Raw genomic sequence first — 19,464 nt, 5'->3', positions numbered from 1 at the left:
ATAAGGCATTGCTGCCCAGGATGAAGAAGAAGGTCAATGAGTAGTCCAAGCCCTCAGGGTTCCCCTGGTTGGAAGGTTTTCAATTCTGCAGAGAATCTGCTATATCTCCCCTCTGAGGGGTAAAACTATCATACAATATTCTCCATATCAATTTATGAGCCAGGTTTGCATAAAAATTTAAGGGACTAAAAATTCACTTTCTTAGTAAGCAAGCCTTTGTGGGAAGATCCATGTTAGGCCACTTAAAGCACTCTTTGTATCTATAAAAATGGCCCCAAGGCAGACTTTGAAGGTGTGGGAAGCCTCAGCTTTTCACAGAGAAGCAGGACATTGCATCTTGGTGCTGTGCTCATTTTGTATTGCATCATTCTTTACTGGCCTGGGTGCATCTCAGGATTCCTGACCTCTAGCATCTCCATTCTCTTCTTCCAACAGTGCAAAGTTTCTCTAGAAATTGTCCAGAGCTCTTCCTCCACTGAAAACTGTATTCTAGAGGAGTACTACCTGCTTTCTGCATGCCAGCCTCTATTGACTTATAAGTCATCTAAGGGGAAATATGTGTGGGGTTAAGATTCATAAAAAAAAAACCAAACATCCAAATTTTACATACAAAGTATATAAGCTTTCAAATAGGCAAGATATACAACCAACATTTCAATCTCTAGAAACTTTGACAAGTGCTTTGTGTAAGCCCACATTTGGTCTTGCTAGTGTTAGTTTTTGTGGAGAATATACATATGGATTAAAGAATAGCAGCTGATGAGACTAATTCAGGTCCAATTTGGTTTTCTCTCTCCATCTCTAAAAGTCTCACTGCGAGTGTAAAGAACATTACCGAAATTTTGTACCTGGAGTGGGGTGCAGTATGACGGACATCTGTGAATCAAAAAACCCATGTCATAAGAATGCGAACTGCAGCACAGTCTCACCAGGCCAAACCCAGTAAGTCTTCTCTCTGTCTCACTAGATGTTTCCCAGATGATGAAAGTGGGAACCAGTCAACATGGTAAGTTCCTTGAAGGAGAGAAAGCATTTCCCAATCAGCCCTGTATCTACTCCATTCCAGATAGCAGCAGCAAGGAGAACAGTAATTGCTTCATAGATCTGTTTAATTGATGAGTAAGTCAGAAGGTATTTCCTTCCTGATGACTATGAGAATACTCTGAGCACTGGCTTAGCCTGATACTAGAGCTTAAATGAACAGAACCACAAAGGAACATTCATGGTCAATGCTTGTGATTTATACAGAATAAGATTTGGAAACGTGACTAAGCGTGAGATGTATTCCCTGGACACCAAGTTTCAGAAGAGGTTTACCATGAGGAAAAACATTTGTGTGCAAATTCCCAAGGTGGGGGTAACTCACACTGTGGGAAGAGAATTGTGAGTAGGGTTTAAAGACTGGAAGTTACACTGAACATGGTAATCCACACCTTTAATCCCAGCACTTGGTAGTCAGAGGCAAGCAGATCTCTGTGAGTGTAAGTGAAAACCTTGTCTATAGAGAATGTTCCAAGGTGATCTGGGTGACTTAATGAGATCCTGTCTCAAAGAAAGGAGGGAAGTTGGGGAACAAAGGTTGGTTGGTTGGGTGGTTGGCTGTGGTTGGTTGGTTGGTTAGTTAGTTGGTTGTAGATGGTTGTGGTTGGTTGGTTGGTTGGTTGTGGTTGTTTGTGATTGATTGGTTGGTTGGTTGGTTGTGGTTGGTTGGTTGGTTGTGGTCGGTTGGTTGATTAGCTGGTTTGTTAGTCAGTTTGTTAGTTGACTAGTTGGTTAAATCAAGAACTCTAAGCAGACCCTTGGAAAGGGGGCACTACCTGTCTGTGCACACAGTAAAATGACCTCTGCTCCATATAGCTGCAGTGACAATGACATGAGGAAATGTTTCTGTGCAAACTCTGAGCAGGGGTGTAGTGTTTTCATCAGGGATAGAACAGAAGCTAGAAACTACATCCTTCAACTCTCAGACCACCTCTGCACCACTTAGTTCCCAAGGTTATCAGCCTTTGTGAAGGACTCCTGTCTCCTTTGTGAGCTCAAAATCATGATTACATTGAATCGTAAAACAGTTTTTTGCTTCCTGAGGCCAGCCACTTCAGAAGCCTATGAATGATACAGAGTAAGTTTGGGCTTATTCCTTCATAACTGGGTCTTCAGTGTGCAGATCTTTTCCCCAGCTGAATTTGAGAATCCTCACACTCCCTGTAGATAAGTATCCTAGATGTGGATGGAATGCAAGGCTTGGGTATTAGGATCCCTGTGCTTCATCATAACTCCACCACTTAACTCCCATGAATTAATGGTTCTTAAGCCATAAAGTGGGGAGAATTGTACCTCCTATCACAGCTGTCATGAGGACCAAATGAAATTACCTTCATCTTCCCTTGGACAGAACCTTACACAGAAAGAACACACCCCAATTAACCACAACTGTGAGCTGAGGTATACATGCCCAAAAAACACATGTGAATGTATGTACACCTCTTCCTTGAAGTCTAAGGAAGTAGAGAGATAAATAAAACATTACATTCATTTTACCACTCCACTAGGAAGTCTGAGTAGCTCTCCTTACATAATCTCTCTCCTTCATGTTCAGAAAGATATAAAGATGAAAGCAAACTAACATAACAGTGAATTCTTCTTCCAAACTTGTATCTAGGGTGTTCCATAGAACTAACAACAAGTTTTAGGACAGTGTATGCCATGTATAGACCTTCCCTTTCTCCTCCTCCTCCACAGGAAAACAATTGTCTTAGTTAGGGTTTACTGCTGTGAAGAAACACCATGACCAAAGCAACTCTTACAAGGAAGGATAACATTTAGTTGGGGTTGCTTACAGGTTCAGAGATTCAGTCCATCATCGTCAAGGCAGGAGCATGTCAGCTTCCAGGTAGGCATGGTACAGGAGGAGCTGGGACATCTTGTTCCAAAGGCAAACAGGAGAAAGAAGACTGGCTTCCAGGCAGCTAGGACAAGGTTCTTAAAGCCCATGCCCACTGAGACACATTTCCTCCAACAGGGCACACCTCCAAATAGTGCCACTTCCTGGGCCAAGCATATTCAAACCACCACACAAATAATCTTCACTTAAAAGAGGCTAGATAGAAAGTCTGGCCAGGTGAGACTAGTAAAAGTTGAAGTCATTGGCCTTTGGCAATGTACAATAGTTGACCAGAATTAAAGAATTCATTAAGCTTAAGTCTCAAAAGGGAAATTTCTTCAGAATCTCAAACCAATACTGTTAGTCACAGAAGGCCACCCAATTGGGAAGAAGGGGCTCAAACATGGGTTTAACCACTCACCCACTAGGGTGATATGGGAGAAACCTGAGCTCTAAACACAATCTCCTCACCTGACAAGAGAGCATAAGATCACCCCCCTGTGAAGAGCTGACTACATATTTTTCCTCTCAACTTTATTTTTATTATTACTAAAAAAAGAGCAAATGGTGTCATTCTTGTGATGGGTATCTCTTTCCATTTTATTGCTTAGGACAGGTAGGAAGTGAGGAACAATAGAGGAGAAAAACTTTCTCTTACATAATTGACCTTGTCTGAAAAGATCTGAGCCAGGATGAGCTGGACTGAAAAGGCAGAGTGAAAACATTAAGTTCCCATTCTGACCACACAAGAGTATAACCAACAGTAGTGAATGTAAGAGACATTCTGGATCAAGGGTCAGGGCCTTCTTGTTCATTGCATCCTCATACAGTAGAAACAGGGCTAGCATGTGCTTTGAGGTCCCTTTCCTAAGTGTTAATCCCATTGGTGAGGCTCTACCTTATAACCTATATCCCCAGTTCCTAGCATAGCACTCTAGAGATTAGGATTTCAACATAAGAATGTAAGGACAACCTATCAGTCTAGAGCACTGCTCTGTGCCATGATGTTCTCAACTGCATGCCTCCTGCCTTCTCTTCCACTTGGAACATCCTCCAACTGAATGGTACACCAGCTTCATCTGAGTTGGACACACACAGAGATCCTTTGATGCCAGTCTGGTGTCTCCTCCCCCAGGGATAACACCCCCCATCCTCCACTACAATCTTTCTCCAGAGCTCCTTATACACTTCTCTAGTCCTCATGGACCAGCTCTGTGATGAGCACTTGGCATACCTTGAGGCTGTGTGATCTTCACTGAGCTATGTAACCTCTCATATGTAAATTGGAGTGGCTGGAGAGATGGATCAGCAAGCATATGCTGTTCTTGCAGAGGACCCAAGTGCAGTTCCCAGCACACATGTCCGACAGCTCACAACTACGTGTAACTCCAGCCCCAGGACATCTGACACCTCTGGCCTCTTCAGACATTTCCCTCAAGTATACACACACACACACACACACACACACACACACACACACAATTTAGACACTTGAGCTAGAGAGATGGCTCAGTGGTTAAGAGCACTGACTGCTCTTCCAAAGGTTTTGAGTTGAAATCCCAGCAACCACATGGTGGCTCACAACCATCCATAATGAGATCTGACACCCTCTTCTGGTGTGTCTGAAGACAACTACAGTGTACTTAGATATAATAATAAATAAATCTTCGGACCAAAGAGGTCCTGAATTCAATTCCTAGAAACCACATGATGGCTCACCACCATCTATACAGCTATAATGTACTCATATACGTAAAATAAATAGATAATTAAATAAATCTCTTTTAAAAAACTAGACACTTAAAAGCAATTTAATAAAGCTTAGTATAGATCTCATCCTATAGTTGTTATGTTAAAATATATACCACAGTGACTAATGAGTTATCAATAAATACTAGTTATTACAATTGCTACTGATTTCTATGTCCAACTAGAATAAAACTACATCCTATTCACCTTTCCTGTAAACATCTGTCACTGGCTGAACCAATGGGATGAATGAGAGCTTGGGGCAACACATGAATCAGTGAAGGAAGGGAAGAAATGAAGGAAGCACGTGGTGTAAGTGTCCTGGAAACCTATACTAGCTCAGCCCACACAGCATCCATAGTTACCAATGTCAACCAATAACACAAAGTGCAAATGGCCTTGTGTGCTTTTAAAGCCTTAAGAGATGTTTATACTCGATAAAAACAAAATAAAACATTAAAAAAAAACAACAACCCTATGCGCCAAAGAGGTTCTGAATGTGCCACAGAAAACTGAGAACATTTGAGTCAGAAAACAGTCCCAGAACGACTTGGACTTTGGCCTGAGGTTTAAAGTAAAAATTAAAAATATTTATGTCTCCTACATTCCTCGACGCTGAGGCCGTTGAAACAGGATTCTCACTTCACCGTTGGCCTCATAAGGACTTGGAGAGAGATGGATCTTCAGTAGCTGACAAGGGCTCCACATCGGGTCCTGGCGGCTGTCTGCAGGTCAAGCCTGTGTGGTTTGTACTGAGACTTTAAATTTCCACAGTGAGGACTGTCTCACCTCCAGGAGCTCCAATCCTCAGGAAGCTCCCACGTCTTAATTAGTTGGTGTCATACTGAACGATCAGAAAACTGCCATTAGGAAAAACAGTCAGAGGAAAACCGACCATTAATGCCTTTTAAAAGAAAGCATAGTGAGGTATTGCACAATGGTATGGATTTGGAAAGCTGAGGCAGGAGGATTGAGACTTGGAGGCTAGCCTGGACTACATAGTGAGATCCTATTTAAAACATAAATCAGTTTAATGCTTCTGGGGTTTGTGGCAGGCAGCAGGTACCCAAGTCTTGCATATTACTCTGTAAGGGAAAGGGATCAGGAGGGTTGGACATGCTGCTAACAGGCTTCTCTCTTTGGAGAAAATCCCTTTGAGGCTCAGTGAAGGCTAGACTGGAGAACAGAACAAAAATGGCAGAACAAATAAAGAAATAGAGAAAGAGAGAGAGAGAGAAAGAGAGAGAGAGAGAAAGGAAGAGAGAGAGAGAAGAGAAGAGAAGAGAAGAGAAGAGAAGAGAAGAGAAGAGAAGAGAAGAGAAGAGAAGAGAAGAGAAGAGAAGAGAAGAGAAGAGAAGAGAAGAGAAGAGAAGAGAAGAGAGCTAAAGGATCAGTGCTGTGGTCCAGGCAACAGGGCTCTCAGAGGTTTATCCTATATACACAGCTGAGTGCATGAGAGTACAGTTACTCTCTGGGATACAGCCTGAAACACATCACTTCTGTGCTGTGCTGGGAACTGAATGGTACCCTGCAGCTCCCTCAGCTCTCCTCCCTGGAAGGTTCCTCCCCTTCCCTGTGTTTCCTTTCTCGGTTATCTCTGGATCCTAGTTAACATCACCTTCCTTCACACTTTCACAGTTTCAGCTGTCAACTCTGAAAACAGGGGCAGGCAGCCTTCAGTGCCCCCAGATTCAGAGCTGAGTGCTAATTTTTCAGCAATTTCCCAGACTTGTTGACAGCATGCTAACAAGTAGTTTGAAATTAGCCAAGATACAATAATAAAACACTGAGGTTGCCAAGTGCTGTCAATCAACACACTAGACATTTGCCTTTAGACATTTGCCAGCCGAGGCTCGCACATCTTTACCTCTGAATGACTGCATTAAATTTATATCATTTCTCTGGTTTCTGGAATATAAGTATTTGACTCGATTCCTATTTATTGGGTGACTGTTGACTATGAGTGTCCTAAAGACCTGGCCCTGTTCTGCATTCTGGAGTGAGCACAGAGAACAAAGACACTCAAAGCCTTTCCTCTCACTGGAGAGGGAAGTGAATATTTATCACATAACCAGACCAAGCAGGAAAACGTTACAAAGAGGGGCCACAATACAGTGATAGTGCATGCAAGGAGAGCTGACCCAGCGTGGAAATGGGCTCTGAGGAGGCTTTCCTGGGGAAGAAGAAACCTCGGCTAGGAAGGGAGAGAGCAGGGGGCACTTATTTTATGTGGATGGCCTGCAGGCTGCCTTTGTAACGTGTTAGCTAATTTTTCCATTGTGGTGACAACATATTCTTACAAAGGCAGCTTAAGAAAGGAGGGGTTTACTTGAGCACATAGTTTGAAAGCATAGCCCATCATGGTGGGGAAGCCACAGCCCAGGAGCCGGAGGCAGCTGCAGCTGCAGTCAGGAAACAGAAAAAGAAATGCTTGTGTGCAAGAAACAGGGTGATGAACACTTGTTCTCGGGAAGCAGAGAGTGATGAACGCTTGTGCACAGGAAGCAGAGAAAGTGATGAACACTTGTGCACAGGAAGCAGAGAAAGTGATGAACACTTGTGCATAGGAAGCAGAGAAAGTGATGAATGCTTGTGCACAGGAAGCAGAGAAAGTGATGAACACTTGTGCACAGGAAGCAGAGAAAGTGATGAACACTTGTGCACAGGAAGCAGAGAAAGTGATGAATGCTTGTGCACAGGAAGCAGAGAAAGTGATGAATGCTTGTGCACAGGAAGCAGAGAAAGTGATGAACACTTGTGCACAGGAAGCAGAGAAAGTGATGAACACTTGTGCACAGGAAGCAGAGACTGATGAACCCTTGTGCCCTGGAAGAAGAGAGTGATGAGCGCTTGTTTATGGCCTGTCCCTTCTCTTTTTTGTTCAAAACATAATCCTAGTCCCATGAATGGTGCCACCCACAGTTGAAATGAGTTTCCCCTCCTCAAACAGCCTAATCTAGATAATCTCACAGTCGTTCCCATAGATTCGTCTCCAACGTGACTCTACAGCCACTCAAGTTGGCAATCATTCTTAACCATGGGTAGCTTATTCTGTCCTTAAGGCCCTTGAGTCGACATTTGTAGCAAACATTGTAAGTGATTCTGACATGGATGCTTTCTGGACCACACTTTGGAAATTACTTCTACAAAGAACATGCAAAGCTGCCTAGTGTTTATAAGTGTCCATAAACATATTATATTATCTAAACATATTATATTATCTAATTATAACATATTATATTATCTAAGCACATTCCGGAAAGGCAACCCTAAGCCAGGTCCTACACTTGACTGCTCACTGAGTCTGTGGTTCTCCCCGCCTCTCCAATCCTGCTCATTATATTGTTCTCCTCATCTGTGAAATGAAGTGTTGGGCTATGTACTCTCAACTCTTGATGGCTCCAAGGCCTTGAGAATCTGATTTCGCCTACAGATGCACTTGCCAGACAGGTTATGTGGGTGATGGCCTGAACTGCTATGGAAACATCATGCAGAGACTCAAAGAATTAAATACGGAACCCAGAGGAATGTGGCAAGGACAGCTGACTTCCTTCATCTCAATCCTGGGTATGTAGATGTCGTCCTTGAGAGCAGCCCTCTTTCAGCCCAGGGCATCTGCTAGATACAAATAGGCAGAAAGGGACAGACAAGGCTGGTGCATTGGGACTAGTCCTAGTGGGGACAGGCCATGCCTGAGTGATGGGGAAGTGGAGACAGCTGCTTACCAGGCAGACTTAGAAGTGGAGGACAGGTCATGACATTGCCATAGATTAACAGACTAGGGATAAGATAGACAACCACTGATGTAAAAGATTATCCCTTATGTCCTTGACATCCTGGGTTTTTCAAGGATGAATAAATGTTAACTGAGAATGGAGAATCACTAAAGGACAACTAAGAAAGGAGAATCACAGTAGAGTCCATGTTCAACAGGGAAGGTGTCATCTGAATTCTAGACCAATCTTGCTTGTGTGGGCCCTTAGTTGGAAGCTACTAATTAACCTGTAGTAGTGTCAGATCCTCTGTGAGCCCTAGGCAGTGTAATAACACAACATGCTCATGCGTTTACAAATGCCTCCTACAAACTGTTACCCCACATCCCCCTGAGGACAAAATATAGTCGATCAGAGAACCCTGGGTAAGACCTCAACCAAACACAGACATGACCAAAAGGAAACCTTAAAATATCAGCATTGGCCAAGTAAACTAAAATCATTTCCCAGAAGGGACACAGTGAAGAAGTCTGTCCTTGCAAGCCAATGCTGTGTTCTCCAGATAATTTTTCACTGTGCCTTCTGGGAGATAGTCCACGGGCCTTTACAAGGCCTCCTAGAGAGAATAAAGCACTGGGGACATGGCTTGGGCTTAAGGACAATCTTGGAGCAACTCTACCTTCAGATAAGAGCTCTCCGGACATTCAGTGGAAACGAAGGAGGTGCAGTGTCCTTTGAAAAACAGACCACACACACAAACATTTTTCTAGACAGAGTTCTGCTTACCTTGCACCTTCCCCATGCATCTTGCTCCTGTGTGAGAGCACAGAGCCTATTCTCATGACCCAGCATCCCCTGGGTGATGGAAACCTGCCGACTAGAAGACTTGCAAGGCCCAGGGTAGAATGCAAATGTGAGGTCTTTTGTTCAAATAGTCTGTTTTTTGTTTTTTGTTTGTTTGTTTGTTTGTTTTGTAGGTCCCATTATACGTTACTAATTGATTTGGGGGGTTGTTTTTTTATTTTTTTATTAGATATTTTCTTCATTTACATTTCATCATTGGGAAGAGGGGCCCCTTGATCTAGCAAACTTTATATGCCCCAGTACAGGGGAACGCCAGGGCCAAGAAGTGGGAGTGAGTGGGTAGGGGAGCAGGGTGGGGGTGGGGGGAGAATATAGGGAACTTTTGGGATAGCATTTGAAATGTAAATAGTCTGCTTTTCAAGAGGGCACAAACAGAACAGTAAATCTATTGTGGGTTCGTCTGAGCTGCCCTTGGAGGTGATACAGATCCCTACACATGGAGAGGACACAGCTTAGCAAGCCGGGCACATGATCAAGGAGGGTGGGACTGTCAAAGCACATCATTACACCCTGCCATTTCGTGGCAGAGCACCTAGAAAGCCACAACTAAGTCTCCTGGGAAACTCCTAGAGCATTCTGGGAGTATGTGAAGCTCTTAGAGTATCAGCTTACCAAGGGCACCACAGAGCAGCGAGAAGAGAAGGCGCGGAGGGACTGGGCTTGACATAAGACACACGGAACAGTCTCACTTCCCATGTACCTTGGACCCACGTGACATTTTCTTTCTTGGTGTGTTTGGACTCTTAAGACAGAACTTATGCCTGGCCACTGAGCAACCTGGGACCCTTCACCTTGCTGCTGCCCTCAGACAAGGGACTAAAAGGGGTTGATGTGAGTATTAAAATAACCCCATCTGAGGGGCTGATATAAAAGTCTTAGTAGGCAATATCTTATTTAAAGTGAGAAACCTCTATGATCCTCAAGGTAAGGATAATGAGTGTCCTAGTTACTGCTCTATTGCTATGAAGAGATACAACAAAGACAGCTTATAGTGACCGTCATGGCAGGGAGCATGGTGACAGGCAGGCATGATGATAGAGTAGTAGCTAAGAGCTTACATTCTGACCCACAGGCAGGAGAGAGAGAGAGAGAGAGAGAGAGAGAGAGAGAGAGAGAGAGAGAGAGAGAGAGAGAGAGAGAGACTGACTGGGTCTGGCATAGGCTTTTGAAGCCTCACATGTATTATAATGCTCATTTTCCTCAGACATCCTCCAGCTGACTCTCTTTTCTTAGGTAAAGGAGCTCTTGATGGACAAAGAGGCTGCTCGGTACTTTGTGAAGCTCCACATCATTGCTGGGCAAATGAGCACAGAGCAGATGTATAACTTGGACACCTTCTATACCTTGACAGGAAAGTCCGGGGAAATCATCAACAAGGATAAGGTCAGAATGTCTCTGAATTTCACTCCAGTAGCAACACCAGGGCAATACCTGGACTAGAGGGGCTTGGGTGAACTATCACGGAAGGGGACTGTAGTGTTTGATTTGGGTCTGGCCTGAGTTAGCTTTCAAGGCAACCATCACTTAGCTGCCACTGTTAATCCGCAGAAAGATCACTGACTGAGATCATCATGGCCAAATTAATTAAATAAGTTAAAACAAGCTTTATGTGGACTGTCTCTCCCTAAAGGCAGGGTTCAAGAGATCAGCATTGGACATGAGTGAGATAAGGGGTCTTACAGCTCCGGAGTAGGTAGGTTTCAAATCCGGCAGGCAAGTAGGTAGGGTTACAAAAGCAGAATGCAAGCATAACAAGTTGATCATGACAATCTCCTGACACAGAGACATGGTTGCAAGATGGCCACAACAAGGTAGTCACAACAAGATGGCCATAACAACAGGTGGTCATAATAACCTTTTGAAACAGAGACATGGTTATTGTTCCTAGAACAGGCGGTATAGAACCATTTGTAGTTAAGGTTACAGGTGGGTCATAGCCCAATCCTTGAGAAACAGAGGTTTAATCACAAACAGGAATGAACCTAATTTGTCTTTACTATAAGATGGCTTTTAAGCCTAAAATGGAGGCAGGTTGTTTTGTCACCACCATGAAGATAAAGTGTTGTGAGCCTACATCCCGGAAGTCCTGGTCCCAAACCCTGAGCATTCCTCTTACAAAAGGAAATGAATAGAGTGTGTTTGGTTTGGGTTGCGGCATTGATCCATCTTCCCCCTTCATTCTTCCAGCATTTTTTTTTTAAATCAGACTACCTCACTTCCCTTCACAAACTCTTTTTGTGTTTCTATTAAGCTGGGAGCATGTGATTAAGAGGTGTGCATGCATGGGTTGTGTCTTAAGCTGTCTGTTGCATTTCACTTAATATCAATAGCTGGCAGTCTCCTGGGTATTCTTTCCATGCTAAGCGCAGGCGTTGTGTTATGTATAACAACTCAGGAAGGAGGTCTCATCAGAATCCTGGTTTTCCCTATGGGAAAACAGTGGAAAGGTCACATAGAAAATATCTGAACCAGGGTTCAGGTATGGGTCTGACTGGCACAAACCTGCTATGCTGTGTGTATAAGAATGGACAATAGATTTGGCAGAGCAGTAGGTATGACACAGCCATGTGTATGTGTATATACCCATGTATTCACTCAGATTTGTTGTCTGTCATGCTTGAGAGTTGCATGAGAGGAAAACTCTCATGAGAGTTACTCCCAGTTATGCATTCAACAAATGTGTGTATTGTGCACTGTCTTCGTGCAATACATTAAACCACTGGCTCTCAACCTTCCTATTGCTGCGACCTTTAACACAGTTCCTCATGTTGTGGTGACTGCCAACCATAAAATTATTTTATTGCTACTTCATAACTGTAGTTTTCTACTATTATGACTTGTAATTAAAATGTCTGATATACAGGATTGTGGGTCTGTGTCTCACCTCACTGCTGCTCAGGGGAGACACAGGCTGGGGCCAAGGCTGTGGTTCTCTAACTCCTGGGCACCCAGACACCGCTGGGAGTCATGGAGGTTGAGAAGAGGAGGGGAGAAGAAGGGGGAGGACTAAAGGCCAGTGATGAGCCATGGAGCAGGGGGGAATCCAGCTTAGCTCAGGGCAAGTGTCGGGAACTGGGAGGTGCTCTCTGCCATAGACTTAGGTGGCTCGGCTGGGTAACAAAGGCTTTCCCCCACGATGGTCCTTGAGGAAGGATATAGTCCTTGGTTGTCCAAACTGTTTATTCATGGTGAAAAAGGTGCATATACCTTACTCAGAGTAGATCAGCAGGGATTAAATATTTTTGGTAGGAAGGAATGTTCAGGAAGGAAAGCTTATTGGCTAAACTCAGGTCGGCCCATCTAGATACCTCATTAGCATAGAGAGTTGTCACGGTTCTCTTAGTGGGATGTCATGGTCCAGGACAGGAATCTGGTCGAGAGCAGATTCAAACCCCTACTGTTCTCAATTATGAGAATGACTGGTTCCTTAATCTGCTCAACCTTACCAGTTTTTCTGTCTGGTGACTCAGTTCCACTTGCCCCATAAAGGATAGCTGATATGTGACCCCCGTGAAAGGATAATTCAACCCCCAAAGGTGTCATGACCCACAGATTGAAAACCACTATATTAAAGTGAGAGATGTATTTATAATCAATTGAATTGTTACACCCTAATGGAGCTTGGAGCTTATTGGAAGAGAGCCTACACTGACTTGCCCAAATTTTGCATGTGATCATGTTACTCATCAATTGGTCATGTGACAGTCATCAGTGATCATATGATGCTCCTCAGTGGTCATGTGATGCTCCTCAGTGGTCATGTGATGCTCATCAGTGGCCATGTGATAGTCATAAATGATCATGTGGTACTCATCAGTGATGTCACATACTATCTCACTTGAACTTAGTGGAAACCATGCAAAATGGGCCAAGCCAACACCTTTATCTTCATGTAAGATCATGTGATTTATCCAAAGTCACACAGCCACGGGCCTTCTGACTTCTAATCCCAGACTTGTTCTTTCTAGAACACCTTATTCATTTTATTTATTTACTTTTCTTTCTTTGGTATTTCAGGACAATCAACTAAAGCTCAAACTTTATGGAAGCAAAATAGTACAAATTATCCAGGGGAACATAGTTGCTTCAAATGGGCTTGTGCATATCCTCGACAGAGCGATGGACAAGATAGAGCCCACACTTGAGAGCAACCCCCAGGTGAGACAAGTCAAATACAAGTGAGGTCAATCCATGTCCACTCTCTGCTGCCTGGAGAGTCACATCCAATATGAAAGTGTTTGCTAGAATTTAGCTTTCATTTTCCAAGGAGGGTCTCAAGCTAAGAGAAGACAGGATGATTTGTCAATTTTCAGTAGACTTCTGGGTATTTCTGCAGAGAGAAAGGAAGGCATGCTGGGATGGGAGAAGTTTTTATGGATTTTTTTTAATATAAATGTCACCTATAGCCATATCAGACAATTCTGCCTTATTCCATGTTGTCACAGCAATTCATTCCTTGTGCTTTGTGGAAGGCAGTCTTAGTCATAATGAATTTCTTCTTTTTGATCTGCCTGATATGGCCAGAGACTGCTTATTGCTCAGATTTGGATGACTGGTCAAATCAAATCAGTTGCATACTGCCTAGCAGTAGGTAGATCGATCATACAGACTCACACTTTCATCTTAACTCAGCCGTGTCTCTTAACATTAAGGTTCATATTTCCCAAACTAATTTTTTACTGACTTTTGAGCAAAATCTCTCTTTTCAGCAAACCATTATGACGATGCTACAACCAAGATATGGCAAGTTCAGATCTTTGCTAGAGGTAAGGACTCTCAAACTTTTCAGAAGAATGTGGTTAAGGTCTTTGCAAAATCAGCAAAGAGGCCAACTTTAAATGTTTTCTGACAACTGCTTCAAATATTACTTTCAATGAAGAAGAATATAACATTTATTTTCCCAAATGCAGAAAACCAATGTTGGACAAGCCCTGGAGGAGGGTGGTATTGATGAGCCATACACCATTTTTGTTCCAAGTAATGAAGCATTGAGTAACATGACGGCTGGTGTCCTTGATTACCTCCTGTCTCCAGAGGTAGAGTATCCCACTTACCAACGGACTGCATCAGCATCACTGTCTCAGCCTCTGTCTATTCTCACATTTCTCTGTACTAAAATAAATAGATAGACAATAGATAGATAGATAGTAGATAAATGGATGAGTAGATAGCTAGACAGATGATAGATGGATAGACAGACAGACATAGATATTTTAAGCTCCTTACAACTGTAAAGTCACCCAGAGAATAATACCGTCATTAGGTCACTTAGGGCCAGGCCTAGACTAAACTTTCAAAGAACCAAATGTCATTGTGAGATACTTCAGCCTCTCTTCTCTTTTGATTTCTCTTTTCTCTTCAGTGACCCTTTTGTTCTCTACCTTAGTGCTGTCATAGCTCCTCCTGGAGAATAGATCATGGACTCCTTTATATCAAGATCAAGGTTAAAATGACAGAAATCATCTTAGGTATTTCTTCTCTCCGACCTAAAAGTTAAAATATGAAGAAATAACTAGCTAGCTCTAGAAAATGTTTTCACTAAGATAACAAACAGTGGGACAGTCTGATGGTTACAGATTTGTCCTCTGACTTTCTAGAAGCCCTGCTGCCCTCTCAGAAGTGGGTCGAGGTTACTGACAACACAGAATGTGGGAGGTGGGGACGGCCCAGTTCTTTAAAAGCAGTGATTCCAAGGCTCCAGTGTGGTCAGGAATCACCTGTGGAGCTTGTCAAGCAAGCACGCTCTGGAGCCTGATCCCAAGAGCTGTGACCAGTGGCATTGCAGTGAGATTAATCAGCAGACCTGCAGACACACACCCACTCTAACACAGGCAGTCTCAGCCATGCTGCTATGGTGACCCTGAAATGTGCTGCCTTGTTGGCTTGTAGACTCATGGAGCTAGCCCTTGCTAGAATACCTTCAGATACCAACAGGGACATCTTGCATTCTGAAAATGCTAAAGGGGGAAACACATACAGAGACAGACAGACAGACAGACAGACAGACAGACACGCGCTCGTGCACACACACACACACACACACACACACACACACACACACACACAGCTCTTGCAAAGAACCCAAGTTCACTTCCCAGTGCCCATGCGGAGACTAACAGTAACTCCAGTTCCAGGGAATCTCATGCCCTCTTCTGGTCTCTATGAGTACTGAGTATGAGTACTGCACACATGCAGGCAAAAAACTCATACATATGAAATACAAATACAAAAAAAAAATCTTTTCTAAAAAAATTAGGTGGTTGGTATGTCTCATGTTGCCAACAAATTTTCAGCAAATGAGATTTTCTAGGTTTCTAGGTTTGCAGTGAACAAGCCAGATCTGGGATCTTAAGAAGGATGTTTCTTTAAAAATATAGTTCACACTTGAATTTCCTGAAAACTTGCTGATGTTGAAAAGCAGTTTTACTTCTCTTTAGAACTCATATTCAGTTTAAGGTGGTCTTCTGGGAAATTATTAAAGTCTTAAGATTATATGCCCCCAATATTGTTACCTTTTATGATAATAAAGCAGTTTTCAGCTACTTAATAGGTTACACGAAAGCTAAAATAAGTGAAATTATAATAAAGAAAAATTAAGCCCTCTACTTTTTGCCTTTGTTCAGAAAGCTCCTTCTCCCATGGAGGCAGGCTCCTCTGGCTCTCATGCAAGCATGTGGATCTCACTCTGCCAGACTATGCAGTCAGACCAGCAGCCTCTTATCACTCCTGTGAGGCAGTTTGTATCTAGAAACTGGCCAGTCAGCACCAACACAACTCCTGGACCTCAGATTTTCTTTTTCTCCAAAGATCAAATTTTTCTGCCTACAAAGAATCCAAAGCCTGGGTTCTTTGTTCTGAGGCAGAAACTGGTTTGCTGATGTGATTTCTAGTGCAGAATGGAATAATCATTTCCACCCCTTCCTCATAGCTAGGGTCTTCCGGGGCTAAAATATCTCAGATGATAGGGTATTGCTCTCTCTTCATACTTCTACTGTCTCCAGGGAGGAGCCTTGAGGGAGGACAGAAAGTGCCCGTGGAGAAGCTGCTTTCCTTAGAAGCCTCATTTCAAGCTTTGACTCGGAATGTATGTTTCCTTAACGGAATGTATGTTTCCTTAATGGAATGTATGTTTCCTTTGCTCTCTGAACCCCAGTTTCAGTCCGGAAACCATCCCATGGCTATTGATGGCAAGTCTCATTCATGTACAGCTCTGTCACTGAACTAGACAAAAGTGAAAGTGATGGACTATAAAGGCGTGCCTCATAAACTCTACGATTCCTTTTGAAGAAAACTGAAACAAAAGGAACCAAATTCACAAAGTTCAAGGTCATGTTAACACATCAGTAGAGAACACCCTCTTGGGCAACAAAGGATTTTGGAATATTTTCTTTACATAAAACAGTAGAGGAGGTCTCTGTTTCTTTACCCACTCCTATGATAAAATGCTCTCACAGAAGCAGCTAAAGGGAGAAAGAGCTAACTGTAATTCACAGGTCATCATGGCAGAGGAGTTGAGGCACAGGAAGTCTGAAGAAGCTGGGTGTGTAACATCCACAGTCAGAGGAAGAGAACAATAGAGGAATGCATGCTTGTGCTTGTCTCACTTTCTCCACGCCATGACCAGGGAGTGACCCCACGACCAGGGAATGCTCCCAGGGAGTGCTCCCAGGACTCCACAACCAGGGAGTGTTCCCAGGGAGTGCTCCCAGGACCCATGACCAGGGAGTACTCCCAGGGGGTGCTCCCAGCACCCTATGACCAGGGAGTGCTCCTGTTCACAGTAAGGATGGGGCTTCTCACAGTACTGAACTAATCAAGACACACCTCGACAGGCATGCCCTTAGATCCATCTCCTGAGTGATTCAAGATTCAGTGAAGTGAACCATCAACACTAACCACAAGGAATTGGGGAGAGAAGGAGCAAGAAAGTTCTGAAAGCTCTTGGCCATCTCAATGTCCAAGCTGTGCTACAAACAAACCTACGCTTCTTATAACTAGCTGAATCATTGTCCTGGAAAACACCATTGCCACCACCTTCTGCCCTGGGCCCTGTGGCCATGTGGCCATATGCTCCTCCTTTCTGTAGTCCCTCCCCTCCCTACCCCAGGACACATGCCTGGGGCTGTCCCTGAGAGCTCCAGGATCCTAGCTGAGGTCATGGCAGAGTTGTGCTGTTAGGGTTTACTTTAGTGATTGTTTTCCCCACTTCAGTGGTTTGAAGCCAGAAGAGACTCTGGAAATGTTCTCTGAAGAAGAGTGACTTCTTTTGAGGGACTGGCTATTCAGGGCCCCAAGAGATGAGGGGTCCTAAAATATGAGTATGTGGCCTGCCCAGCAAGTGTTGACTTATGGAGCAAATGAGAATCAAGTTGTAGACATCCTCAAATGTAACCTGAGACATGCGCAGGGATGGTTAGCAGAGTGGCTGAAAGCATGGGTTTGTATACTGAGGAAGCTGTGTGACATGGGTGTGTTGCTCACTGTTACCACACATGGAATGGGCTAATGATGGTCTCTACTCACAGGAATACTGGGGTTTATACGAAATGCACTTGCTATGGTTTTAGAACAGCCAAGAGATTTGATGAGTGTCAGCTATTTGCGCATGGAATTTTTCTTATCTTCAATTTCCCTATAAAGAGGTTGGGTCGTTGTCTTTTATGATTAATACCCAAAATCATTCATGTGAAAGGTTCTCAAAAAAAAGAGAGAGAGAGAGAGAGAGAGAGAGAGATTGCAGAGTTTTCTGCCTTGATTAACATAGTGTATCGGTTCCTTTGCAGGGCTCTCGGAAACTTCTGGAACTCGTCAGATACCACATTGTTGCATTCACCCAGGTTGGCCCTATTCTTCCTCAGACTACTTTATCCTGGCTTTTAAAATACTCAGTCCCAGTCTTGAATTACAATATATTGGGACTAGAGAATTATTTGTGGCACTTATGAGCCCTGAGCAGACCTTCAGTCTGTAACTGTTATCTTTGATATTGTTATCAAAGAACCCCTTAAAGCCACAAATGCTCCTAACATCAAAACTCCCATTATCTCATCAGTAGTTAAGGACTTTTCTTGCAGCACAGACTGTGAGAAATGGGGACTCTGTGTGTTGCTGCAGATGACTCCTTGGTCTCTTCCCATTGCAGCTGGAAGTGACTACTCTGGTTTCGACACTTCATGTCAGGAGCATGGCCAACCAGATCATCACGTTTAACATAAGCAGCAAAGTAAGTGAGAAGCCCACGGCTAGTGCTGACTCCTGCATGTTCACTACGGTAATGCATCCACACTCACAGATCTGAAACCTTTTCTTGTTAGGTAACATCTGTAGGAATGCTCCTGTGTATGGAGGTACACGTGTGTACACGTAGAGGCCAAAGGATCACCTCAGGTGTCATTCCAGAGGCCTCCTCCCTTTTGAGACAAGGTCTCTCATCGTCCTGGAGTTTTCTAAGCAGGCTAGGCTGGCTGGCCAGTGAGCCCCAGAAGCCCACAGATCTTCACTTCCCCAGTATTAGAATTACAAGTGCATGCTACTGTGCCTGGCTTTTATAGACAGATGCTAGGGATCTTGTACTACTTGAAATCCAAGCACTTTACCCACTGAGCCATCTCCCCTAGTTCACAGTCCTCACATCTTTACAGCTGTTCCACTCTTTGCTCAGTTATTTCAGCAAATACCACCGATGCGAGTAACAGCCTGGGTTAAAGCAGGAAGGACAAAAAGAACTCATATCCCAGCAGAGAAAATAGAATGTGACAACCCATTAAAGGGTCAATGAGTTGCTGTTGCAATGGGTGTTGGTCAGAGAGGTTGTGAAAGTGCGCAGAGGAGGAGTCTGAGAAAGGCATTAATTAGGTCAAGACTTGAGGGGTGAGTAGAATGAGCTCATGCATTTGAGTAAGAGAGTGGAAGGAGAGGATATGAGGAACCCTGAGGGTTTGTGGTTTACCTAAGAAACTCAAAGAAGCTCATTGTCTGGGGTGGAAACGTCTAGGAACAGAGAGAATTGTCTTCTGGTATCTGTCCACTGTTGATGATGACGACGATGATGATGACAATGATGACCTCATTCCTTCAGCAGACATCTGCTGAGTACCAATACCTACCAGGCACTGTCCTATGTCTGGAAGGACACAAGAGCAAAAGAGCAAACAGACAAAAGTCTCTGGTTGCATGGTAGGAAGTAGTCAATAAAGATGCTAAGGGGAAAATTTATCCTAGGAAGCAATGAGGGGGGAAGGCCAAGCAGGAAGTGAA

At 43.6% G+C, this 19,464-nt stretch overlaps 1 protein-coding gene across 1 annotated transcript in view; it reads left to right on the top strand.

The window, feature by feature from the left end:
- The window catches only part of Stab2 (stabilin 2), a 169,737-nt gene that overhangs the window by 38,420 nt on the left and 111,853 nt on the right, over positions 1 to 19,464 (top strand). Inside the window, exons 9-17 of the mRNA XM_021173976.3 lie at positions 809 to 942; positions 8,064 to 8,197; positions 9,956 to 10,038; positions 10,441 to 10,590; positions 13,225 to 13,365; positions 13,917 to 13,973; positions 14,118 to 14,243; positions 17,991 to 18,044; positions 18,350 to 18,430. Coding sequence (XP_021029635.1) covers positions 809 to 942; positions 8,064 to 8,197; positions 9,956 to 10,038; positions 10,441 to 10,590; positions 13,225 to 13,365; positions 13,917 to 13,973; positions 14,118 to 14,243; positions 17,991 to 18,044; positions 18,350 to 18,430 — 960 coding nt within the window. The remainder of the gene's footprint in view (positions 1 to 808; positions 943 to 8,063; positions 8,198 to 9,955; positions 10,039 to 10,440; positions 10,591 to 13,224; positions 13,366 to 13,916; positions 13,974 to 14,117; positions 14,244 to 17,990; positions 18,045 to 18,349; positions 18,431 to 19,464) is intronic.

The sequence above is a fragment of the Mus caroli genome, unplaced genomic scaffold, assembly GCF_978045245.1.
Source record: "Mus caroli unplaced genomic scaffold, Mus_caroli_1 scaffold_9, whole genome shotgun sequence".
Taxonomy (NCBI): domain Eukaryota; kingdom Metazoa; phylum Chordata; class Mammalia; order Rodentia; family Muridae; genus Mus; species Mus caroli.
Note: the sequence above shows the minus strand (reverse complement) of the source record. Positions and strands in the feature narration are given on the sequence as shown.